The sequence below is a fragment of the Pygoscelis adeliae genome, unplaced genomic scaffold, assembly GCF_000699105.1.
Source record: "Pygoscelis adeliae isolate BGI_AS28 unplaced genomic scaffold, ASM69910v1 Scaffold431, whole genome shotgun sequence".
Lineage (NCBI taxonomy): Eukaryota > Metazoa > Chordata > Aves > Sphenisciformes > Spheniscidae > Pygoscelis > Pygoscelis adeliae.
In genome coordinates this window covers 1279404-1306528 of record NW_008824047.1, presented here as the reverse complement: position 1 = coordinate 1306528, position 27125 = coordinate 1279404, and the positions used below count along the sequence as shown (strand labels likewise).

The 27125-nt window shown below is 41.7% G+C and overlaps 2 protein-coding genes across 2 annotated transcripts in view; both read right to left on the bottom strand.

The window, feature by feature from the left end:
* The window catches only part of LOC103924932 (T-cell immunoglobulin and mucin domain-containing protein 4-like), a 25373-nt gene extending 4206 nt beyond the window's left edge, over positions 1–21167 (bottom strand). The window contains exons 1-7 of the mRNA XM_009333544.1: positions 21102–21167; positions 18735–19079; positions 16120–16199; positions 8353–8416; positions 4011–4355; positions 2505–2858; positions 1443–1532 (exon numbers count right to left, since the gene is read on the bottom strand). Of these exons, the coding sequence (XP_009331819.1) occupies positions 1443–1532; positions 2505–2858; positions 4011–4355; positions 8353–8416; positions 16120–16199; positions 18735–19079; positions 21102–21150 (1327 nt within the window). The 5' untranslated portion in view covers positions 21151–21167. The remainder of the gene's footprint in view (positions 1–1442; positions 1533–2504; positions 2859–4010; positions 4356–8352; positions 8417–16119; positions 16200–18734; positions 19080–21101) is intronic.
* Positions 21168–25663: 4496 nt separating this feature from the next.
* On the bottom strand, positions 25664–26731 carry MED7 (mediator complex subunit 7). Its single transcript, XM_009333524.1, has one exon. The coding sequence runs from the start codon at positions 26614–26616 to the stop codon at positions 25924–25926; it is 693 nt and encodes a 230-aa protein (XP_009331799.1). The 5' UTR covers positions 26617–26731; the 3' UTR covers positions 25664–25923.
* Between the last annotated feature and the right edge of the window lie 394 nt (positions 26732–27125).

Below are 27125 nucleotides of genomic sequence, written 5' to 3'. Positions count from 1 at the left end.
CAACCACCCCAGCCAACCCAACCTATCTTGCAAGAATTGTTTTTGGAGATGGAGGTCTCCCTCAACCATGGGTTTCTCTCCCAGCCTGTACTATCATCAATAATTTCAGCAATAAATTAGCCTTCTCTTACATTACAATAAAGCTGAAGTTGGTCCATTTAGTGCATTATTTCACAGAGTAAAAGGAGATTGAGTCAAGAACTTAACTTGGCGTATGGCTCTTACTAGACAGTACTCAGTTATGCTGCAGCATTTTCACACATTATGACAGTTTGGCTCTCGGAAATAACACGACACAAGTTTTTGCATGGGTGGGAGTGTACATGACTCACATAATCACAGTATGTTTTCTGCTGTTATTGCTTTTGTGGTGGCTCTTTCTAGCTCACAGGCACAATTTAAGTTGCCCCCAGAATCCCAGAGGTAAGACCCTTTGCAAAACTTCCTATTTACAATGGCAAAATATAGGCATTATCCAGAACTATATCAGAAAGATGACAAGTGAGACGGGGTTAGAAACCCTCACAAATGCTCAAGAGACCAGTTTAGTCTCTTCTGTGAGCCCTCTCCAAAGGCATTAAGGAACAGTTTCTTAAACTCTATTTCTGCTGTAAGTCTCTAGGACTAGCAAAAGACCTGCAAAAATCTAAATACTGTGTTTTTAAGAATGAAGAGATTCTTGGCACTAGTTGAAACTAAAAGGACTCTCTTAACAGCCAAACATGATGTGTCATCCTTGAATTTTAGCTTTCCTTTTTTTAAGTCCTCGTTTGAGGGCATCTGATGGGCAGACTGTCACACCTAAATAACTTGAGCCATTCTACTGTCATACTTGGCTGAGACACATAAAGTGCAAACTTCATGTAAGTTTGTTCATTTCTCAGATATGGTATGATTTTGTATACCAGTTCCTTTTCTCTTGAAGGAATGACTGATAGTTGTAGTAATTGCCCGCTGCTTTCCATCATGACCAACATGTTGAGCACTGGAGAGCTGAGCCTGTAGCCACATCAGGCTGAATGTATTCGGTGAGGTTCAAAGCTCACAAGACTCAGGGGGGATTTAAAATTGAAAGCTCAATGAAATTGAATTATTAATAATAACAGCCATATGTGATGACAAATCGGATATCTGAGAATTCAGCTTGGATGGTGACGAAGACCAGTTCTTAACTTCTCTCACACCTGAGATACCTGACAGTGTGAGTGACTCAAAATCTACTTCCTTTGGAGGCTTAAAAACATGTTTTTCTCAGCTGTTGTTTCACCCTGATTTCAAACAATTTCTGTGTGAACCCCAGATACCTCTTACTTCCAGATGCAATGAATAGCTATCAGTACATGTTTGGTACACTCTGAAGAATAGTCAATACTTCTGTTTATGACAACGTCTTCATTTCTCTGAACATGCAACTTCTGACCTTGCAATGTTATCCTACTCACCTGCAGTTGGCACATCTTCCACCATGAGAGAAGTGTGAGCACTTTTAGTTCCTTCTGCAGTCAGATGTGTACTTGGGAATTCGGTAATCACTGAAACAACATAAAAAGTAATGCTTATAAAGATCACTGATTAGGAGGGTCTTCATATGGCATTCAAAATTGTTTGCACAGTTCTGCATCTGCAACTAAGAGGTGAAAATCTGCACCTTGGTTTTCATGTCTGCAGCTCATCCTACTCAGATAACTGATGTACTTTACTACCATGGCCAGTGGTTAGATGTTTTAATTGTTCAGCTGTGGATGTAATTAATTGTTGCCTAGTTTAACTGAGGCGCGTTGTGATGGCTGGAAGACAAAAGTTGGTACAGAAAAGCTGTCCTCAGAGATTCAGGTCAGAAAGAACTTCAAGTGATAGAAGACCCAAAAAATGTACAAAAAACAGCCTTGTGTGCAGACATCAATCTGGAAAAGAAGACACTGATGTGGATGAAGTAGCAACCTAGGAATGACTAGGATGATAATAGGTCACTCTGATCAACTAAATATTAATAATAACAGCAGCCTTCATATGGGATGACAATGTAAGTACTCTATTTTAAGCATGTTTTGAATTCTCACTGACTTTATTGCTCAAGCAGAACATGCTCTAAACTAACCTTTTCAGCAGACCATTTCAATTGTCTTTCCCAAATCAAGAAAAAAATTAGTGCATGGTTCAGTGAACCTCTCTTACTCCATCCCAGGTGCAGGACTTTGCATTTATTTCTGTCATACTTCATGAGGTTTCTGTCACATTATTTCTCCAGCCTGTTAAAACTCCTCTGAATGCAAGCCAGAGCTTCTGCTATCTTGGCCATTCACCCCAGCTCGGCATCATCCACAACATTTGACCTGTGTTTCCTTAAACCTACTGAGACATACGTATAGGCATCTTGGAGAAAACTTCCCAGATACAAATATAAGTATCATCTGGAGAGTCTCTATGATGCCAGAGTCAGGCTAACGCAGACCATCTCTGCTACACAGAAAAAAGAAAGGATTGGTGCTGGTTACCCTTTGTACCTGCAGGAAGAGGGACAGACTCCGCTGAGCAGAACACGTCGTCATCTTCAGTCCTCACGTCAGCTGCTTGGAAACCAGTTGGAAAATCTGGGAGAGTACTGATTGTCACCAGGGTTGCTGGAAAAGTATCATTTTCTGTCACAGCAAACGTTGGGGGTGCAATGGTCTCCAGTGTAATTACTGCTGGAGACTCGGTCGTTGCAGTTGTTGCTGGGGCGACGGTGGTTGTCAGGAGGACAGCAGTCTCTGATGTTTCTTGATGATCAGAGGTTGCTTGGGGAGCAAATGTTGTTTTTCTAAAAGGTTTGCGGGAAACGGGAGCCTTTCTCGTGGTGGTTCTCATCACTGGAGGGGCTGTGTGATAAAAACATAGCCAAGAGAAAAGCTAGATCAGACCATTCACAACTGACCCTGAGGAAAGCCAACCCAGAAATGAATGAAAATTATCTAGCTGCTAAAATACTGAGAATGAAGGTGGGAGAGTCACTATTTAAAAAGGTTGTTTAATTAGCAGAAAACATGCCCCAGCCAGAGCGATTCCCAGATTAACAGATTTGCCTTTTTTTCTTTTTGTAGGTCTCGAACACGCCCTCCTCGACCCTTTTACAGAAACGGGAGGACCAGAACCTTCTGTGGTAGAACTCAAATACTTGCAAACTTTGTGATTTTGCTTTTCAATGTCCTCATAAAACCAAAATAAATTTTAAAAAAAAGCTTGATTTTCAGCTACAAGCTTCTTGCTAAACTTTTCAACCGATCCTTTTTTATGAACTCTGTTGCCCTCAAACTCAGGGATAGACATGGGATTGCAGCATTTTTCCCCCACTCCTGTTATATTGCTTACAAAATGCATACAAGACTGCTGTGTACATCATCACCAATTGCACTCCTAAACACCCTGTAAAAGTCAGGAAAAAAATTGTCGTTCTGCAGTGTGGAGGGTGGGTACCATCTTTTTTCTGTGCTTTGCAATGCTTTTCAGCCTCTTCTCGACTTTGTCAGACCCTTACTTTATCCTGCAGCTCAGCAAAATAATAGGAAGGGGAAAAAGTCCTTCAAGACTCTGAGACAAAATTTCTAAACATGTGGGTCTCCTTATGACATGAACCAAATGAAAGCCTTTTTGGTGTTGGGGTTAACCCCAAATGAAAAACTGAATTTCATTCCAAGGGCTCTTCAAATGATAAAACCCTTTTTTGATTCCATCATCTTTTAAAACATCAAATATAGCTACACAATGAGAAATTAAATATTTTATTTGAAAGGCAAAAAAAGGGTGAAAGTTACTATTTTCTCATCAAAACTGCTTATTGAATATAATTCAAATTGGCAACTGGTTGCAGACCTCCCTTCAAAACTGCGTAATTTAGGAAAAACAATTTTTCCCAAAACAAACAAACAAACAAACAAACAAACAAACAAAGCACAGATAAACTCCAATTTTAAACTCCTATCCAGTGAGAGGTTTATCCCTGCTGGCTGTATCACGAAGGTCCCCAAACTCACCTCTGACCACTTCCAGCTGCATGTTCTGTTTGATGTCGTTGAACCAGCCCGGGATCTCTATGCGGCAGCAGTATGTACCCGCATCTTCTGCCTTCACTTTCCCAATTGTGAGAGACACATCTCCATAGGAAATATAGCCCCGGAGACTGTATCTCTGAGATTTTCTGAATGTCACCCTATTCCCAGTGGTGTGCAAAATTTTGTTATTGCACTTTGAATTTGGGCAGGGGCCTCTGCCCCAGCACATATCGGAGATGTCCTTATGTCGTGCCACCTGGTAGAAGCAAGGCAACTGAACAGGTTGCCCTATTACTCCTCTAACAACGGCTTCGGATGCTGTGTGCGCTGTCAAGGAAGAACAAGGAAAGATGAGTGTTGGCAGTCTCCAATGCGTGACTCTACCTATGCAACACAGTAAGTCTGGAAAAGAAACACTCCTGCCTGCAGGCAGGCCACAGTTACTGATCCCCCAAGCCTTCCCCTGGAGCCTGTGGCAGCTAATGGCCCGGGGCACTATGGGCAGCAGCCAGGAGCTCGCAGACATTGGCTTGCTGCTGGAGGGCTCCATGCTCTGGCCCTGGCCAGCTGCTGGAGGGCTGCTCACGAAACACATCGCTCACGTCAAACACCTGGTGAGTGAAGCTGAGGTCTGTCGCTGGCAGCCCGAGCGCAGACTAGACCTGTGCAGATGGAATTTGGGAACTCTGCTCCCATCCCATCCCCTCTCCTAAGAGACTGTTTGAAAGTTGTTCAGAAACCTGGTGTGAAATACATCTGGTTTTGTCAGTCCACCATCATCTCCCTCAAAAAGAAAATGCTGTCATAGTTGCCTTTCACTGACAGTCTCAATAGCAGGGTCTTTGGACCCTATTCATGTGTGAAATTAGGGCCTAATTAAGCTGGCAGAGCAGTGGGATCTGTCTATGGGAACCTGTTCTCAGAAAGTGCACTACTTTTTCTGTTTCTGAGCAAGCCCTGCCAACTATCCCACTTACCTTGCAGAGCACTGTGTACACAGAAGCTTTAACTGCTAGCGTTATACTGATGTTAAAAGGAGCATATGCATGCTTTCCTTGTGCTCTTACTCTTAATGACCAGCTTTACTTGGTGTTTACAGCCAATACCCACCTTAGCATCTGGTTTGAATCTTTGCTACATATTGTTCCCTCCTAACTGTCTATGCAGTTCCCGGATTGCCCTAAAAGGGATTTCTTCTTCATGAAAAGCACTATACGAAAAAGGTTCCCATACAGGAACAAATCTTTTCTGGTTTACATTCATCTAGTCTGTGTCGGTCCTCCTACCTTGTTGCCTTTTTCCCCCATGTTATCATTTATATACGGTGGAGCAGGAACTGAGGGACCGGATCTGGTCCTCTGCTGCAGCAAGAGGATCATCCCGCAGATCTGATGTCTCATGGCCAGCTTGCTTACCCCAAAAAGGACTTAGAGCAGTTGCTGCTATTACAACCAGCTTTGGCCCTGGTTGGCCAAACACTTCTATTTTTCCAGCTGTTTGAATGCCTTTTCTTTTTGGCATGACTCCCAGATAGCAAACAGATGCTTCCAACTGTGTCCATGTCTCCTTTGTTTTGTCTTTAATGGACTATTCCCCAGGTGAGGTTTTAGTCTGTGGCAGGCTGCCTCATGACTTGTTATTGGGATGACATTTCAGTTTCATGATTGCTTATCCCATTGGCAAGATAAGCCAACTCATTCAGGTTTCCACAGCTCCAAATGCTAAAAGAGTAGAGGCAGACAAAACAGCATGCAATATGGTGTGAAGGGCAGAAGCTTTTGCAGTGAAATGAAAGTAGGATGTGCCAAAAAATGAATTCCTGAATACAGGATAAGGCTTTGCAAGATGGCTGCTTGTTTTAGTCCTTGGAAAGGGTAGGTTCATTTGCCTTGTTACAGCAAAACAAACAGAGAAAACAGCCTCTTTCTGTGACAACAGAACAAAACAGTTCATCCAGTTGCCCCTGAAAGTATCCCTAGGGGAGCAGGGGGTTAGTTACTGAGTGGGTTAACACATATTTTCAAGTCACCCCAACAAAGATGTGTGCAAAACCAAGACCAGCTTGAACTGTTCCTGGAGTTAAGGTCACTGCTGCTTGAGGAGAAATGGGCTCATCTTCTCTTCTTATTTCATCCCAGTCCTGCACAGCACAAAAGCAGCTTCATTAAGCAACCCTTTAACAAATGAAAATTTGTCTGCTCTTCTCTTTGGAAGAAGCAGAGCCCTGAACTTATTAAATAAATAAATAAAAAGAAGAAGAGGGAAGACACAAGGCACCAGAGTGTCTCCAGTGCAGTTTCCCACCAGTATTGGTGCTAGAAAGTTACAGGTTTTGCAGTTTCAAATCCTCTTTTAATCTATGTGAAGCTAATGTTGCTAACATCTGCCTGCACTGCAGGTTGGTATGGAAAGCTTCAATACCTCACAGCCTTGAATCAACAGTATGAACCTCTGCAAGGACTAACTAACTTCCTTCTCATTTGCAGCCTTTTCCGCAGACACATCTTCCAAAAACAATAGTAAATAGGGCTGAATGAACGTGTCTTTGAAATTAAGAGGTTCCTGAGGCTGTTATATTGTGACACCTTAGTCTTACTGTGAGAGGAATCCTACCTTTGTCCATGGCAGTGACCCTCCTAGGCATCCAGATTTGACCCACGGCACCCTGAGCATCAGCTATGCTTGGGTAGTCCCACGGAAGTCAGTGAGGTTTGCTACTCTAAGTCCTTAATCCAAGTGAGAGAGAAATGGACTCCAGATGTTCAATATATCTTCCAAAATGGAAAGGAGTATTCATAATTGTTCAGATCATACAGATATACACATATTTTTATACAGTCTTTCTTGAACCAACCCTCAGTGACAGTTGGTATTAAGCAGTAACTCCAATAGTTGCTGTTGTAGTGGTCTTCTCTCCCATGGACTGGTCATTGGATGGACAAAGACATACATCCGCCAGCCAAATCAGCTGGTTGAAAAAGATTTTTTTTTCTTGATCTATTTCTGGAATAATTTTCCTTCTTTGTAGAAGATACCTGGCAACTTTTCCCAATCAACCTATTTTTTTTATTTCTTCTTGAAGCTTCTGTACTGATGAACTTGCAAAGAAAATGACTGATAAACAGAAAAGAAGCATTTAACTGCCCACTCTACTGGTTTCCTGAATCTCAAGACTACCCATTCTCAGCACTGAGCCGAGTTAAAGAAAAGGTAACAAAAAGCCATTCTCACCCTTCAGTAGCTCTGCATATAAGAAAGTTTTTGAAAATAAGACCAAACGGAGGCAAGTACCTCCGATTTATTTTGAGGCTGAAGATACGGCAAGGAAAGAGCCCTCCTGTTTCTTCTGCTGAGACTGGCAAAAGACAAAAAATATTACAGAATTCCCTGGACTACAGGAAAGTGCCAGCGAAGCTCCACTTGTGCAGCAGACACCGTGGAGGTTGTGTTAACTTGCCTCAAAGGGGCATGGATCACCTCTTGCCTCTCAGTGTATCCTGCCACTGACCAAACTTTTCCACTGCTTTTCAGATCAATTTAAGAACTTCGCAGTTGTGGTATGTAGTATTTCATCCTGGCAGAGGTTAGCCAATTAATATTTAGTCATCTGAGACAGAATTTCCTGAAATGCCCAAGTGATTTAAAAGCACAAGTCCTGTTAGGAGCCCCACTGAAAGTGGATAAACTCACATTCCTGAGCCACCTCAGACAATTTGGAAACTGCACTGCTGATGCCTAAGTGCGCATGCAGAAAGGTAGCCGACACCAATCACGCTTGCAGGACCCAGCCTCTCAAGTTACTCTTCTTTGACTTCTATCTTTTTTAGGATTCAGATTTTAGATGGGTGAACTGAACACTTGAGAGCAAAAGGAGAGGAATCTCCAACCACGCTTTCCCATATGCAGTTCATAGCAGCAGACGGCCCTCAGAGTTTCAGAAAATTCTTTCTTTATCATGCATATACATTCATTACTCTGTCATTTCAATTCCCTAGCTTGGGCTGTGTCAGCACTGTAGTGTGGTGGAGAGACAGATGAAGCAGCAAAGCCAGCAGTACACATTTAACAGCAGTAAAGAAATTAGATAATTTGGGGGTACAGGGGAACTAACCAAGCCTATGCACAGAGGAAACCACAAACATTTTTAAAAAGAAAAAAAAAAAATTCTCCATCAGTATTAACTCAGTTAAGAAAACTTCTGAAGTTCTGTATACAATTACAACCTTTTTCACCGTTTTGTTTTCACAAAACAGGTGTCACTGTTTTTAATATTACAAAATTTTTGTTTTCTGAGCAAGCACGCAAAAAGCAGGTGAAGACTCACCTATAAAGATCTGTATCATAATCCAGTGAAACAGCACAAAATGGGACATTTTAGCTGATGGAGACTCCAGGGCAGCGAGTGGAAGGAAAGAAAAGTAGATCTTATACTTTCTAGAGATGCTGAGTTAGCCCCACTGAAGTCTCATTTCTCCATTTCCAGATTTTATGTACTGCAACTGCTTCTTTCCTACGCTTCCGGATAGAAGCCAGTCAAAAGGGATGATTCTCCTGCTGTATTTAGCAATGGTGCGGCCTCACTTTGAGTACTGTGTGCAGTTCCGGGCCCCACAATTTAAGAAGGATGTTCAGGTCCTTGAATGCGTCCAGAGGAGGCCAACAAAGCTGGTGAAAGGGCTGGAGGGCATGTCCAATGAGGAGCAGCTGAGGACTCTGGGTTTGTCTAGTTTGGTCAAAAGGAGGTTGAGGGGGGACCTCATTGCTCTCTACAGCTTCCTGAGGAGGGGACATGGAAAGGGAGGTGCTGATCTCTTCTCCCTGGTATCCAGTGATAGGACGTGTGGGAATGGTTCAAAGCTGCGCCAGGGGAGGTTTAGACTGGACAATGGGAAGCATTTCTTTACCGAGAGGGTGGTCAAACACTGGAACAGGCTTCCTAGAGAGGTGGTCGATGCCCCAAGCCTGTCAGTGCTTAAGAAGCATTTGGACAATGCCCTTAACACCATGCTTTAACTGTTGGTCAGCCCAGTGGTCAGGCAGTTGGACTAGATGATCATTGTAGGTCCCTTCCAACTGAACTATTCTATTCCATCCCATTCCCATTCTATCCTATCCCATTCTATCCTATTGTCCTTTCCTCTTCCAAAACACTCAGCATGGTACTACCACCAGCGATTTCAATATACTGTGTGTTTTGCCTTTCCATGGAACTCTTAAGGCCCATTACCGTTCTGCGGTGCTGCGCAGCAAGAACAAGCTCTGTGCTCTTACACTCCTAAAAATTTGGCTTAGTCTCCACCTCTGACCTTGTCTTCGCTAACATTTTCTTAATCCCTTCATTTCCCCTGATTCTGCCTTCTGCTTGAAGACCCCTCTCTTTCTTTCCCCAGCTTCGTATTTTCTATTTGCAAAGACAGCCTTGGAGGAAGTCTCACAAATGTTTTCTCGCCAAAACAATGTCCTTCCCAAAGATCTGCAACACCATCTCCAAGAAGTATTTTTCACTCTTTCTGACTTTTTTTTACTTTCTGACCAATTGATAAAGAAGTTCTCTGGAAGTTCTTCTCTGGAAAAGATGAGTAATAAACCAAAAGTAATTCAGGGCATTAAGGTCAGGAATGAAGAATTGCAGATGGACAAAATTCTGTGCAAATAAATGTAGCATGGTGCAAACGGGAGAGCAATTCCAAGTTTTAATGATAAAATGATGGGCTTTAACCAGACATTACCCCCTCAGGAATGAGATTTTGGGCTTATCATGAGTAGTCAAGCCCATGAAAATATTACCCCTCTGCTTGGTAGCATAGAAAAAAGCAAATCAAATTTTAGCAGGTATTAGCAAAGCCATAGAAAACAAAGCAGAAGACAGTATTACACCACTCTACAGATCTACCTTGGATTCTATGTATAGTCCTAGTCCCTTCAAAAGCATAACTTAGATGCAGCAAGGGTACCAGGAAGGGCAAAAAGAATGGTGGAAAGTATGGAAGAGCTTCCACAGGAAGATTAGATGGGTAATCCGAGTCAGCCTTGAAAAGAGATAACCTAAGGGGCACCATGAACAGCTCTACAAAATCTTGAATAGCACAGGAAGGTTGAAGAGGGATTAGTTGTTCGATATCCCCCCCCCAACACAGCATCAGAGAAGGGCTCTTGTGCTTGCAGACCTGTTGGACTCAGTAGTACATTGGAGTAGGAGCATACCTCTCATTAGCATCCTCATCCATCACACCACCACTACGTTGCAGTGGCAAGAAGTAGATACCCAACAAACTAGGCTACAGCAAAGCCAGGATGCCTGGTTTCTTTCACCAGCATGTAGCCAACTTAGTGGCAGCTTGAAGCTCAGAGAACTATTCTGACTTTATTCTGAATTGAAGTGATGCCGGAATGCTGCTCTGTACCTTCACATGCTTCAGTGCAGCATAAACAGCAACCAGTGGGGACAGACACAACAATACAGCAGTGTCTTATTGTCAACAGTGTAAGGCAGGTTAACCAGCAATCGGTAAAATATCTGATTTGCTATGTTCTACCAGGTACAGTTCGTACAGTGCCAAGTACACACAACCCCAGCTGTTTTGTGAACAGAACTAATGAAACCTGATGTGTCCAATATCCTGGAGACTTTTTCCCTGCAATGATCCCAGTTTCTCCTTTGTCTCCCATTAAGCAGTGCCTGCAAGCCCATGCCCAGCTGATGCCAGTGCAGGGAGCAGCTGAATGCCACCTGGGGCACAAATTTGGAGCTTTATCCAGCTACTAATTTCCATGAAGCTTGTCAAAGCAGAATTGGTCAGTATGTTGCAGGTGACTAGGGAAGGAAGAGGATAAACACAGCATCACGTCAGCTCTGTTTCTTTAGCAAGACTGGGCTAAATGCAGCAGAGTAGAAAAAGGCCACCCAAAATCCAAGTGTGCTGGGAAGAACCATAAAAATATGCCTTGCTTTCTGCTCCTGTACTGCTATCTAGTGGCTTCTTGCAGGCAGAAAAGGAAAGGCAGAGAGCTGTCTCAAAAACATCAGTATGCAGCTCGTTAGCCGTATCACGCTCAATGTGCTGCCAGTTTGTGTGCAGCTGGATAATCTCTTAATGGGTGAACCGGCTCCAAGTGCTACCTGCTCATCTCTGGGGCTCATTTTGAAATGCCTGTTCCAAGATCCACTGACACAAGCAGAAGTAATGAAAAACCACACGGAGCTTCTGCCTGCATGTATTTGTATGTATTATACTGCATATCCAAGGCAAAGTTCTTGCTCCGCACAACCTTTGCAAAGTCTGTTTACCAAGTAACTGCACAGCAGAAAGGAAACTTTAATAAAGATTTTGGTTATTAGATATTCTAGAACTTTATTTTACATGGAAAACTCGATGAATTAGCCTGTAATATTAAGAAAAAAATCCTTATGGGCAAGCAGTTTTCATGATTAGCAGTCTTAAGCATGGTCCTCAAACTCCTTAAGAGCATGAGTGGTTGGAATCAGATAATTTTGGAAACCCCACAGTTGTCTAACTCTGACCCCAGTAGAGATTGATTTGGTAAAATTGCAGAAAGAAGAAATTGCTGAAGATGTTTTCTGAGATTTAGTTCACAGACCAGATCAGACTTCCTCCTGCTCCAGTCATGGGCTAGAGCCTGCAGCAGCAACATGCTCAGCCAGGCAGAAGGAAAGCAACATCTGCAGTAGGGTCAGTAATTTTCGTCTAGTAATTGCTACTAACAGTCAAATACAAAAATACAGTCTAACACCAGCAGGTCCTTTCTAGTTTCGGTACCTTCTTACACAAAGCAACACGTGACATGAAGACAGAAAGTGGCAGAGCTGGTTTCCTCCATCACTTTTCCTGGCCCAGGGACCAGTAATCACCTACTATCTGTGCTCCCACGCTGAGCTCTTCAGTCAACCATGAATTCACCTCTGCATTTTCAACCTTTTAGGCCTGCTCCAACAGACAGCCCCAAGACAACGCACAGCACAAGTGAACATACAAAGCACACCAGGGTCACCTGTGCCAACTTGCTTTCCATTTCTTCCTTCCTCAGCAGGATGAGGAGACTCTCCCTCCTTCGTGAGCCTTTACAAGCACACTCACCTGCAATATCCCACCTTAGCCAGGCTCTCCAGGACTCCTGGGGAAAAACACTCCCCTCCCCAGCCAGCTCAAGCCCTCCCATCGCTACCAGCTAGGGGAAGGAGGGGTAACTGCTCCACTGACCCCAGCTCCCCTTAAAGCACAACCAGACCGTGGCCTCAAGTGTCTCAGCTGTTAACATAAATACCTACTGATTTGATTATTGCTTCTTTATACCTCATTGTATAATACAGCTTTGTTCTTTGCATGACTCCCTCAAAAATGACAAACTCAACAATAGAAAGTTTCGGTAAGTCTGTGAGTCTTCCCTGTGGCAGCAACGTCTGCTTTAGGTATTCCACACTGCTGCTTGGGATGAGCCTCAGGGCAAAATCTGTACTGACCAATATTTGGCAAGAGTTGGTCTCCCTCCTGCCTGTACTACTTTTGTGCTCTTTCAGGAAGTCCCCAGCCTCTATTTAAAAATGTGTTCTTAAAAAAGATTGGGGAAAATTATTCTTCCACTTAAAGCTGATTCGGGTGTGTTGCGTCTATTGCTCAACAATGCATAAAATGTTGATTCATACTCATGGGGCTGCCTCAATTTATTTAAGTAAACCAAATTTTAGTGTTGCAGAGAATAAAAGCCGAGAGCCACGTCTAACTGAGGAGCAATGGAGGAAAGGCACTAGGCCACAGATACTCCCTGTTTATGAGCTAAAGGCCATCGAACAAATCCAGCATGAGACATTAGAATTGTTTGGTATCTAGAGGGGTGTAAAGGCAGGGCAAACTTTCAGCCAATATTTTGTGCAATGCCCATGACTTCTCCACAAGCTAAGAAAAGTAAGAATTTAATTAACTTTACAAAGTAGTTATTTTTTTGTTCAGTTGTTTTAGAGGCCTGAGACTTTCCCCCCTGAGGACTTCTCAGGACATAGGCAGGCCCGAGGAGAAAGCCACAGAAAAAGTGATGTATTTTGCAGAGGAAAACACACTTAGTCACAGTTCTCTAAAAACAAGCCGTGAATATTCTGCACATTGAAGTACTGATCCTGTAGGCTCCGAGGACACCCCATGAGTGGGTGAGCATCAATACCTCCTCCAGATTTAACTGTGGGTGGACAGGAATTAGTACATTGCAATTACTGAGCTGTTACCAGGACTGGGTATACCTGACTTCAGTGAAAATTCAACTAAATGTATATTGAAATACTAGTACCACCAAGTTTTTCCATGCGTCATCTTTGTCACGGCAGCTATGAGATTGCGTCTGCCCTCCGATGGCATGGACTCTTCTGTAGCTGGCAGATACAATACAGTGAAGACAAACTTTTAAAAAATGTGTGCGGTTTTCCTTTTGTGATGGAGTAGCCATTCTAGCACTTCCTCTTTTTTCCAAAAAGGAAGAGAGAATTTGAAGCAGATAATAAATATAATGGTAACTTTCTTTAGGGTTTGATAAGTGGATTCTAGAATTTTCCATTCAAGCCAGTAGGGTTTCTGTTTCTGGAACAAGCTGATAAAGTTCTTAAAAGCTACGCTTCTAATTATTTGTTTTATTAGAATGATGTGAATAATGCTTCAGTAGTCCAGTCACCTTTAGCTGCTCAGCAGAGGGAGCAGCTAACATTTTGCAAACTATTTAATGTCCCAGCAATGACAAAGGCAAGCATGCATATGGTCCTTAGTGTATTATATAAATGTTTTCCTCTGCATGGATCTCATCTTCCAGGGCACTATGGTTCCCTGCACGTTCTGGTCTCCAATATGCAATGAAGCTGCACAAAAGAGTAAAAACCATGCTGTTAAACAAAAACCAGACAATAGAAACACAGAAGAGCAGATAGGTAAATCAACCAGCTCACTGGAAAAAAGTAAAATATGCAAAAACACAAACATGACTGATGAGTCATTTTTCCACTTGAGACATCCATACTTATAGTTTGCATGCTCCCTAATGCAATGAACTGACAGTTATACTCATTTTTGCTTACTAACTAATGATAAGCAGCAGGATTTATTAATTTCTTTTTGCAATGTTTCCTATTAACTTGAGATTAAAAAAGAAAGTCAAAGTATGTGGTGGAGCGGTCAGCATACTGACAACATTTTCTTTCTGCAATCTAGTTTGTCCTATTAGTTAAAGCAGAAACAGAATACTTACTTTGCAAAGTCACCCATCTTCTTTGTATTGTATAAATATTCTAAGGACCATCCAGAATGAAAATAAAGAAAAAAGAAAGAAAACAATTTTCTTTAAGCCATCAGAAGCAAGTAAAGTAGAGAGTTAAAAAAAAAAAAAAAATTCAAGAGTAAGAAACTAAATAAGGGAACTTTAAGCAGATGTTTTCAGTATAGGAAATCCCTATTATTTCCATGAGATCTAATTCATATGGCTTGGTCTGACCAGGAGCCTCTACGGAGAAAGTCTGGCACATAGAAAAATACCGGATATAGTTATATGAAGCCAGTGCCTCTCCCATTGGGAAAGACTGGGACAAGACGGCAACTGAGGAATGGGTAGGAGGAAATGAGCAGGGCAGGGGATGTGGGCTTGTATCATGCATCTCCTCCCCACACTGTGGGTCGACTGATTGCTAAGGAGTCTGAAACATAAAATGACAAGACCACATTGGCACCTTGCTGTTCTGTGCCCCAGAGGCTAAGGGGAAGAGCTGAGCAAGCAACCACAGCACAGGGCACGGAGTGAGGCCATCCAGAGACCTTAGCTCACTTCCCTGAAGCAGAAGACATGTGGCATCTGCCACAGCTGCGATCAGACATAGCTGACCAATCCTTGAATAACCACCTGTGAAAACGACTTACGTCTAGTGATGAACAGAGCCAAAATAAGGATGGCTAGAAGAACCGCACATAAGCCAATCCCAATGTATAGCCCATTTTCTGAATACTGCTGACTGGGATGCAACACAGACGCATTCTGTCAAACATGGAACAGATGAGCATTAGTGGCACTGACAGCAAGAAGCCCATACAGTACCCAAAGGCCATTTGTGTCTTTTGCAACCCTGCAGTAGAAGTACACTTGAGAGCAAGAGCCTAATTTGAGATACAGGACTAGTTTCAAGCAGAATCACTGCAACAAGTTGTGTAAACCATGCTGTTAAACACATTGTCTTTTGAGATTGTCAAAGGACCTGAAGTTATGACAAATCCCATTTGTTCAGGTTTAATACTATTTGGTGAATATCTTATTTTTTATGATTAAAATATCTCCTGATGTCACACCCTCCCTCCTTTTTGTCAGCTTATTCAGTAGTTATTCAAGGCTTTATACCGGTAAGTAAATATGCCTTCTCCTTGCATTGGTCTTTATCTAGGCAAAACTTCTTTCTGAAGCCAGCCGTTAGATATGTAACCTGTCATTAGGAACTCAGGCCTGGAAAGACGCTGAAGCACAGTATGGTCTCTGACTTACATTCTGCACATGCAGCAGAATGTATGAATGCCCACAGCACATACTGCCTTGTTGTACATCACAGCAGGCCTTCCCAAAGGCTAGCTTGGCTGTCTTGCCTTCCTGATAAAATTTGGGTGCTTGTCACCCTGCAGTATGTGCTGGAGGACTCAGCAGGACAGACACAGAGCTGCCTGTTTGAACCCCATTGCACAGGAAGTGCAGGGCATCCCTGTGCTGTCAGGTGGTCCAATTTCAACTCTTCCCATATCCTGCCATACCTGCAGGTTTGAAGTTACATCCAAGCAGTCTGAGGCGCTTGAGCAGGGACCAGAGGCCTGAAAGGCAATATAGATATTGCTAAAGCTCTTCCTGCATTAGTAGGAAGTACTTTATGCATGCAAAGCAGTTTTTTTTTTCCCTCTTTAATAATGAACACATAAGCATTCTTTCATAAGCACTAAACATGCAGACTAAAAAAAAAATATTCTTTCGCAATCAAACTAAAGCAGTAAAAGTTAACTGTAGGGATAACCCAATAACCTCTCTTGTCTATCCACTTTGTCTAGCTATGCTATAGCACAGAGATACTTACAGTCTGAGGAGCTTCCGAAGCAGAAACCAATGGCCACGTTCTTGTGATGGTAAAGGATGATTCACTGGTGCTCCCATGAGCTGAGCAAAGGCAAGACAAACACATCACTTGCACAGAGAACCACTCTGCCTTGACAGAGAGGAATTTGTACTGCTGACTTGGGACCACCAAACTTAAATCGCTCTCTATCAGGAGTCTTGGCTCTGTATATTATAAAGAAGTTGGTGCCTTCAGAGGGCAGCACAAAACTCTGAATACCCGAGCCTCTGCTGTCCTTTTCAGAGCTTTGAATTCCTTCCAGGAAACACCTAGCTCTTGCTGTTATCTCAGCACAGGGCCTAGAAGGAAGGAGTTACCAAGGCAGGCTCTGTTTTTGGATCCAAGAAGAGGCAGCGGATGCCTAAAGCAAACTTAGGTTATCTGATGAAAACTGATTAAGGTCAGCTCAGGGCCTTGAAAGAGCAAGTGGTGCAGAGTTAGAGAAAGCAAGCGATACTTTTAAAGTACCGGATGGCTATACAGTAAACAGACTGACCAAAGTGTGATATGTTTGCATAAGGACCTGCAGCATATTTTGAGGTAATTTCCCAGAGCAAAGCTGTTTGCAATATTTAAAATTCAGAGCTACAAACTTAGGTCTTCCGTATCATCAGTCTCAGTTTCTCCATGTGATGTCAGATGAGACTGAAAACAAAACCTCCTGTTCACATTATGACAACCCCAGCTGGTTCCTTTGATGTTTTTAATTGTTACCCTTATCCCAGAACTTTGTTTTGAAGAGGGCAGGATCATCTGCTTCACTGTTCTCTTCCATTGGAGATGCTGGAATATTCCTACATCAGAGGCACAGGGCCACCTGCCTTTTCCAGTCTCTCTCTGCGTGAACATGCACATATTAACTCGTATTCTGAGAACATAAAAAATTGTTCCAGCAGCAGCTAAGGAAGATGTGACAGGGTTAAGAAAACCCGTGAGTTCTAAGATTGGAAGCCATGTTATTTGCAACTAGAACAGAAACAGTCTGAGAAAGCTTTCACTTCTTCTTCCAAAAAGGAAATGCAACTGTTGTAATACTTGAGAGCTGCTTAGCTGGAAACATCTGAAATGGAGGGAGAAATACAAATGGCATCCCTGATTTTTCTTTCAAAATCCAGAGAATAAGCTATTGTTACACTATGAGCTCTCTCTTGTGTACTGGAAATTAAAGTTGTCTTTTTCAGACTGAAAAAAATGCAGCTGAGTGGGTGTACCATATAAGTCTATAAACTTGTGAGTGGAATGGAGAAACCAAGTGAGGAATAGTTGTTCACTGTCTCTTCCACTACAATGAGGGGCCTCACATTATTAAATATGCATAGGCTACAGAGGACAGGGGCAGCCTCTGAGACACACATTATACCAGGGTAGAAGAATACTTTGGCGCTGTATCACAAAGTTACTGCCCTGTTTCTATGATCCTCCTTAATCATCTGCAGTCGACTGCTACTGAGATAGGATCCTGAACTAGATGCACTTTTGAGATAGTCCAATAAAACAGTTCTATGTTATAGAGCAACAAATAAATCGATTAAATAGTGGGCACACCCAACTTCTAAACATTTGTTTTACTGTTCACAGGATGCATTTCCAGAAGACAAGGTGAGATTTTATACCACAAAGAAAACAACATACGAAAACAACAGCCACAAGAAAAACAATGCTTGCAGCACCAATAAAACATCTACTTAAGCATAACACCTGGAAACAAACTTCCTCCCACGTATACGTGTTCCTTCTGTTGGACTCTCAATATAATGTCAGGCAGAATTTAAATCCAAGTTCTGATCTCTGGTTCTATGGTAATGTTCAGTAAATTTTAGCCAAGACATTTCTATAATCTATCATTTTGTTTCCTTCCTAAGATCCCCATTTGCCATATAGCTTATATATGATATTGAGATTAATACTTGGATAAAAGTTACCTGAGGTCTGTTCAGACGTGTAAATGTGAGGACTTGCAGTAGAGATCCTAGCTGATGTTAAAAAATAAAACCAACATACATTATAATTAACTTTAGTGTGCATTTATGTAGTGAAAAAGTGTTTCTATAATAAAAATTTACTAGCGCCAGCTACACAAGTACATCTGTCAGCCACTTGTTCCATACATTATTATGCTCTTTACAAACAAAAGAAAAAATAAAAATCAAAGGAAGAGTTGATAAAAAAAAATTGTCTATACTAATTTTGTGTCCCTGGGCTTTACTCTGGAATCAAGCAGGGAAAATGAAGCACCATTTTCTATGAAAAGGGTGCAAATATAGCACTTCAGATGAATTAAGTTCCCTATGCTGCCCTTCCTCTTAAATTCTTCAAACAGTGCTTCAAAGCTCAGTAGTGCTGTGCACCATGAAACAAAGAATCATGTCCTTTTTTTAACTGCAGTGACTGTGCTGGGATTACAACAATGCCAAATACAGCTTAATTTAAACAGCACTAACAGCAGAACTGCAAAGTCCTAAAGATCAGTCCTATGGATGATTATAGAGATCATTTCCACCACAAGCTTTGAAATCCAGACTCAACAGCAGATTTACCACAATAGTACTGACACAAGAGAGCACCTCTGCACTCACCTTTCTCTATCACAACCTTGTGATTACTTGTCTGATCATTGAACCACCCCAAGATCTCGACGCGGCAACAGTATATCCCACTGTCTCCTTCCTCGGCGTTCACGATCGTGAGGGACACGTCACCCATCAGCAGGTTCCCTTTCAACATATACCTGCTGTTGTACTGCTCTGTCACCTTCCATCCATCTGTCCAGATAATGGTCTGGTAACATTTTGAAACAGGGCAGCTGTCACGACCCCAGCACATTGACGTGATGTCTTGTGTCCTCTTAACAGTGTAAAAGCAGGGCACAGTGATATTCTGACCAACCTTTCCTTTCACAAGTGATCCCGATACCGTGGGGCCTGTGGACAAAAAGACAAACGTAGTTGCTGAGCACAGCGCATACAAGCGGAAGCTTCTCGCGCATCTTGCATGACCTGATACCTCCCATCTCACAAACACCACCAAGCATTGCTGGATTGGGTTTTCCATGAACAGATGTGAATCCCAGCAGGACTGACGCAGTGAGGGATAACGATCAGGCCAGTGATTTGTTCAGAATGTGTCTCTAGCCAGAGAAAGAAGAAACACACTTTCTGCAGCTTCTGCAGGTAGACAGAGAGGTGAAGAGAGAACAGAGTTTGGATCTGCACAACTCAGTGGCTTCTCTTCAGCCATGTCCGGTTTGTTAGCTCTTTATTTTTTTCCTTAGTTCAGACCTAATCCAAGCTACACATGGGGGAACAGTAAGGCATTGACTTTCATTAAAACTATTGTGGGAAACTCTTCCTCCCTTTCAATGAAAACCTGCCATTTAGTTGCTTTCGTCAGAATAACCACTGCTGAACACATTTCCTCTTTTCTTGCCTAATGACAGATTTTGCCTATTCCTATCAGAAGAGATTTTTCAGAGCTTTTCTGAGAAATTTTATACCCTCTTTTTTCACTGCCTTATTTTCTTCGCTCATTGTTATGCAGTTTCTAACTGCATAATGGTTCCCGTTAAGAGTAATTTTTCACATTTCCAGAAGGCTGTGTCACGCTATTCAAGTCAAAACAGTGAGACCTAGCAGCCAGTAGCCCATTCATCAGAGTGAGATAGTTTATTTTGCTGTATTTAGACCACTCCAGTCAATATTCCCTTTAGGAGGATTTTAATAAAAGCTGTACTAAGTGCCAGCTATTTGTGCTCTGGTGATCCAGTCACAGCCATCCTGTAACCACCTTCTTTTAACAGGTTACGCAGTGGGGCTCCTGAGGTGTACATTCTGTCTGCTTGTACTTCAAAGAAAATTGTTTGCCATATACTTACCGCTACACATTTCTTATCAAATTCAGTAACATGGGATCACATGTGTAAATATTTCGATCTATCCATATTAACATTTCAGGGATAGAATTCTCTGCAGCAAGTATAGGCAACAAATTATCTCTATTAAAAGTCTAGCCCAGTCTATAATTAGGAAGGGAGCTCCCCGAGGCAGGTCTGCCAACATGCACCGGTGGATCCTAAGCACTGTATGGCTTGACTGCAATTGTCCCTTGTGAAAAAGCTGTTTTCCCCAGCTCAGCTCAGTCATTTTCCTAACCTAAGCTATTATAGTTAAAAATAAGTCTGCATTCAGAGACTTTGCCACAATAGCATATTAGAAACTAATCTCTGAAAATAATGTATGCTATTTAATATAAAAAAGCAAGCTGTGAATTAATCTCACCATAAATGGCTTTATAAAGAAACAGATGAAATAATATCTGTAACATCCCTTTTCTTTCTACTGAACACATTCTACCACCAGATTTTTAATGTCTATCTGCCTATACCAGTACCAGTCTGCAACCTGTTGTTTTCAGTGCTATTGCCTTTAACAGTATTTTCCTAGGAGGACTGCTTTCTCAGAATAAAAAAGGAGAAATTATCAATTTGTCCCAATAAAATTTCATATTGGCTAAAAAACACCAGAAGCCACAGCTGACCTTTTCCCTGTCTTCCTAAGCATTCACCTTCACAAAGCCTGTTGACGTGAAATACCCTTGGTTTATATCTTTTCTAAAATGCTTTGAAGTTCTCTGCTCATCTCAGATCATCATTATCTAAAAAACCAAAAAAATCATTCACTAATAAGACTAGCAGACCACCCAAGAAGCAGTGTCTTTAAAACCATCATACCCTCAACATGATTTTGTTTTAAAAAGGAGATAAGGGCATCAGAAGACTATTAAGCCACTGTGATAAAGTTCTATGCGTAACACGAAATTGCAGTTTCTGTGCCATGGGGCCACTCTTCCCATTGCAACATAAAATCTCTCCCTTTGCAACCCTCAGAAACATTGATGCATGTTACCTCCATCCACTTCCACCCATTCATTTAGGCCCACTTAGTTACCTGTAAACAGGATCAGAAGAATCCAGTTCATGCAGAAATAAGATGACATTGTGGCTGAAGACGAGGAACAACACTCCCGTTCACCCTTCGGGCACCTACATTCAAGAAAACATCTTCTTCGTAAACTTCTGGTTTTGCTTCTTAGTAAGTAATCTCCAGACACAGCTGAGAATGCCCTTTAGTCTAGTCTGGATTGCCTTTCCTGTGGTTAGTCTGTTAGTCTCTAGCAGTACAGCCAAACGCTGCTGCCGATAGTGTATGCAGCTGCTCTCGCTGACTGTGGTTTGACTAAAAGGCTAAATACTTCACAGCACTTCAGAAAAGTACTTCTCGTTTTTTCCAGATCTGCTTGATTACAGTAGATGAAACTGTTACCAGCACCACCGAGCTGGCACAACTATCAGTAATCCATTGCCCATACTGCTTCCTGCACCTTTTTTTTGCCACACTAGATAGAATTTGGATAAGAGATTATATAGGGTAACAGACTATGGTAAACAGAAAGGACTTGGCAAAATAACAGATTCCTAGGAAGACTTACTCAAGCATTTAATCACATTTCTGGTTTTAATACTTAGAAGCAGCTCAGAGCATCTTTAGGCAAATGCTATTTTCTTTGTAGGCTATAACTTGGTAGTATGGGAAAGCTGCCCTACTGTTACACCATTGTAGCTTAACAGAGTTACAGTCTTTCATCATCTGACTCTTAAAAATTCTGTATGTATCTGGGCTTTTGCAACATAAAGTAACACACACAGAATACAGAGGTCATTTTAAAAGTAGTGTGAAAACCACGTGGTCTCAGGCTCAAGGCTCGCTTTGACAAAATGTTGCTGAAATACAGCTTTTGAGAAATGGTGTTCCCTGGCCACTCTCCCTGTCCCCAGATTACCTAACTCTTCTTGAGGACATCTTGTCTTTTCATATTGTTTGGACTAGAACTGCAACTGTGATCAAGTGTATTTGATCTAGGGCCAACAAATGTTCTTTGCTGAAGTAACTAATCTACTCAGTTTTATACAGACAAAATTAAGTTGTAAGGAGTTACTTTTTTTATTAGTATAACTGAATAATAATAATATTATAATATATTATATATAATATATATTATAATATAATAATAATATAACTGAATAACTGAAACAGCAGAAATGCTTCCAAAAACAGACCCAAAACCATACATTAGGCTAGAATCAGAACCAACAGAGCTGTCTGGCACTGACTGCTTTACATGAGAACAAGTCACCAAAGTAACAGTTTCTTTAAGTGAAAAGGAAGAAAATCAAGGGATTAAAGTAGTCAAGAGACAAACACTAGCAACATACCTGTAGGAAAGAGCTGAGGGAAGGAGGGAGAAAGGGTGTTTTTTGTATGCAGTGGCTAGAAGCAGGACTCTTAAGAAAATGCCTCCTCTTCACTCCTCTTGTTTCTGGGGAAACAGGAAACTGCAGATAGCTGCTACAGGAACAATTCTGATCATTAATGGCAGGATCCTGAAACTGCTCTGCACAAAAGGAAAAGGCAGGGCAACCTGGCTCTGGCAGAAGGTGGGTGACCACATTCACCACAGCCGTGCCATGATAGTGCATGGCACCAGGTGATGACTCCTCTTGGCGCTTCAGCGTGTGACAAACATCCACCTGCAGACCAGGACACGTCCCTTCTGCCAGTTACCTGCAATAACGTGCAGTGTGCATGGGTCCACATGGATTCCTCCTGTGCACGGGCCATGTCTGAGTTCTGAAATAAATAAATAGGGTAAGAAAGTAAGGACACTGTTATCCCAGAGCTCTGCTTGAGCCCATTCTACTCACTTCACCCACGTTGCTTCGTTCATATGATAGTCTACAGTAGTTTGGGAGCCATCTACTGGCTGTATCCCCAGGAAAGCCTTTCTGGTCACACAGTAAGAGAATGTGAGAGCTACAGGGCAACAGTTACCCCACATGCTTTAGATTTCATCTCAAACACAGACCATATGGAATGTCTCGATATAATTTCTGAGTTTCTACATACCTGTTTTGCAAGTTCCTGGTTTTTGTTTGTGCAAGAAATGAGCACCATTTCTGTAGAAAAGGTGCCAATGTCATCTTTTTCATGCAGCCCTTAAAGTAGCAGCACATTTTTTCTTGACTCAGAGCATATAGTCAGATCATATTTTGTGAAAATAAAACCAAACCAAAACATTAAATACTGAAATAAGTTTAAAGCATTGCTGGAAACATCTCTTCATTGCACTATTTTAAAGCCATATCATTAAATAGCTTTTCTTCTTTTCCTCCTAGATGATCAGAGCTACAAACTTTCCCCTTTTATCCACCGGTGACACACTTGGCTTCTCTGTATCAAGAAACTTTTGGAACTTTTCAAGTAACTGTACTTCTGCTATCCCTGTGCTTGTTCAGATAGTGTAATGGAAGGGCTGGGCTTTTTTCTTTCCTTTTCTTTTTAATTTAGAAAACATCCAACAAAATGCTGCTTAACACCTGATGTTAACTTTATCTCATCACATTTCATAAGGCATATATAATCCAACACATATTGTATACATTAACATTTCAGGGGTAGAATACTTCAAATGTTATCACATCCAAAAATAAAATCAGGATTTGCTGAGGTAAGGAAAGATCTCATCATCAGGAGCAGGTTAATTAACACACTAGAGAAGACAACATTTATAAACAAATTTGCTAGTCAGTGAGTCACATCATCCTACGAAATGCCCGTTTCCCTGGACTAACAGGCATATGCCACCCACTGCCTTCACTGCAGCTACAGCCCGTTGCTTTCCCAAAAGCAAGTTGTAACAGAAAAAGGGAAAGCTATCACTGCTTTGACATGGCAACGGAGGAAAAAGTCAATGTTTTGGCTGAAAAACGCCCAGGGAGGCTCCCGCAGCTTTCTAAGGGTTTGCCTTAAACATAGAAAAAAATAATCTAGAATAAACAAATTATTTGTGAACCTTTTTGGAAAGTGAAAGCAGCCTTAAGTATTTTTTAAATGACATGATCCCCGTTTACCTCAATGGTTTCACAAAAAAGTTCATTGCAATCATTACTTGCTGCTAGGACCCAGCTTGTGCAGTATTTTGTAACTATGGTACCCAGGCCTATGACTTTGTTAAAAGCATAAAAATTAGGAAAAAATTAATAGAAAACCATTGAGCATCTATGACGGTTCTTTTTGAATGGCAAAGTTAAAACATCCGTGACAAACTGTAGTTCCACAGTGCACGACCTCTCTTATCCAGGAGGCACTAAATGTTTCTTCACATCTTCCACGTGAAACAACATTTGCAAAGTAGATACCAAATTAATTCTGCTCACTTGCAACTGGTTTAGTTACCTACAAGCAATATAATTTAGATCTAGTCTGAGGAGAAGGAAGGAAACGGTGGTTGAATAAAGGACAAAAGTGTTCACTTTGTAAAATTATTTACACATTTCTACTAAAACATGTTTCTACTTCTTTATTGTTACTTACGATGTCATGTGCACCTAAAAGAGCAGATGATGTCCTCCAGTGAGTCACAGACTTGCTTCAGTTCATTTCATCTTTATCTGCACCGAGCTCAATCCCCACCACCCAACAGCTAAGTACTTTTGCCCGCCCATTTCTGAAAACAGAATGATCAAGTGAAACAGAGACATAGCTTGTTACATCACGGTTAAAAACAGAGTTTGTGTGAGTACCCTCACCCATAAAGTTTACCTGGTTTTTAGCTGCTGTACATACTTTGGAAAACATACATAATGTATGTTTTACACAGCAAAAAGACAGAAGTAGGATTTCCCTGCCACAAGGGGCAGGGTAAAGAAGCCACTTCTTAACTATCAAATCACTCTTCCTCTCGCTATGGGCGGGTTGATCCAACTCAAATGTTCTTTAAACATGGCTGATATGGCTTCCACTTGATGGAATACTTGCAGGTTCTTTCAAACTCAGAAGTTCTCAAATAGTATAAAGGCTAATTAACCAATCAAACTCTCCTTCCTGAGAAAAACGCTCAGCTGAGCACAGAGCCCACCTAAAAGGCAAATACAAAGCATCTGCACTGCAAAATTATTAACTTCATGCATGTATATTAACTATGCAGGAAATGTAAGTTAGTCTAAGCATTTATGTGTAAAAAAAAAAAAAGAGAAGGCATTTTTGTAAGCTCACAACTGCTTATGATGCACATCTAAGAAAATTAAAATCCAATTTATTTTAATTCATTTAGTTGTTGAAATTCTTGACAGTGTGTCTCTCTATAAAGCAAATTATACCACATTACATCTGTAATAAAGGAATGCTTAGGTTCTCTTTAGTACAGTTATATTATTACAAAGCTAGAAAGGAATGGATTTTGCAGACTTGACACTAATTTTGTTTTTAATATTGAATTATGCATACCTGAAAGGACCTACTGAAATTGTAAATAACTAGCACTTATTTGAAATGGAGGAACTGTCAACTGCAATTCCTCTCACTCAGATAGATCCCTTACTTGCTTCCACGCTACAAAGCAATTAAAAAATAAATTATGCATACCCAAAAAAGCAGAAAGTGACAAATGAAAGTACAACAGAAAAAGCTAACTTTAATCTGTGGCTTCCACCTCACATGATACATTTAACAAAAAATTTTTTATTTCTACCAATAAACACACAGCTCACAAAATATTAAACATTTTCATCTGCCTAGTCACTCACAACCTCCAACAGGCGTACAATAAATGCTTTGTCTGCTTGTACAACAGGAAAACAAAATACAACATACACCCTCAGAATTCATTCTGCCTCTCACTATGGCAAGCTAACAAAGTAAGACAGTGTTTTCTTCATGTCATTTCATCAATAATGCTACACATAGCTGCATCTTTGTCTAAAACCTGATCTCTCTTGCCACCGGAACGCTCCCTCTGTTTTTCGCTCTGTCCCATACAGCTGCTGCCATCATCAGTATCCATTGTTTCTGCTTTCACTCGCAGTCCTCCCTCTGAATGAGGCAGATCATCAGGCAAGGAAGCCAGGCAGTTCTGAATCATCTCTACAACTCGCTCTAAATGCTTCTGAAATCGCTCTGCTGTTTCCAAACGCTGACGTTTCTGCACCTCCATCATGACTCTCAGTGTCTCCCTAGCTTGGTGAGGACGATACTCATTTATAAGATGATGGACATGAACAAAAAGCAGTTTCAAGTCTTCCAGTTTCTCCTCTCGCTTTATACTCCCCGGACTCCTTATCAAGATATCCAAGAGGTCCAAAAAGTTGACCAGGATAGACATATTAAGTTTTCTTAATTCCTTCTTGTGATCGAACTGCATAGGATGTAACCGTTCAATACCCTGGCTCTCCAAGGGTCGAATAATCAGATCATCACATTGAAACTGATTACCAAACATCATGTAACTGTCTTTCACAGGTGGAGGTGGCTTTGGAGCCAGGCCTTTACGGATATTTTCATCGGTATATTCTTTTATATATTGCATTGGAGGTGGAGGAAGGGCACTCACTTGCTGAGGTTCACCCATTTTCGCCAGACAAAAATACCTAAGGAGTATCCCAAGAAACACATGTGAAACAATTTGTGTGACAACCTTATCATATAAATAGAAACAAATGCAATACAAGAGAGCTGGCTGTGAGAAAACGAACCAGAAGAAAGTCATCTTAATGTGTAGAATACAGGAAACTCCCAAATAAATCCAGTAGCTTTTCACTAAGGAATACTTTTAGCAGGATTAGCTACACTAGAAGGCCGTTAAGCATTCATTTCTCGAACATGAAAGAGCAGCCACAGGAAGAGAGGGGAGACCCCTTCCCTAGCTGAGGCCTGGCCAGGCAACACTACGGCCCGCGAGAGGGGAAACCGCGCAGCCCGGCGGCGGGCAAGCACCGCTCTCAGGGGAGGACGCGGCCTCGCGCCCCGGGTCCACAGCCGCCGACGACGACGACCTGCTCTGCTCTGGGCCGGGCCGGGCCAGGCTCTGGGAAGGCCCAAGCCCCGCCGCGGGGTTCGCCAGGCCCCTGCTGCAGAGAG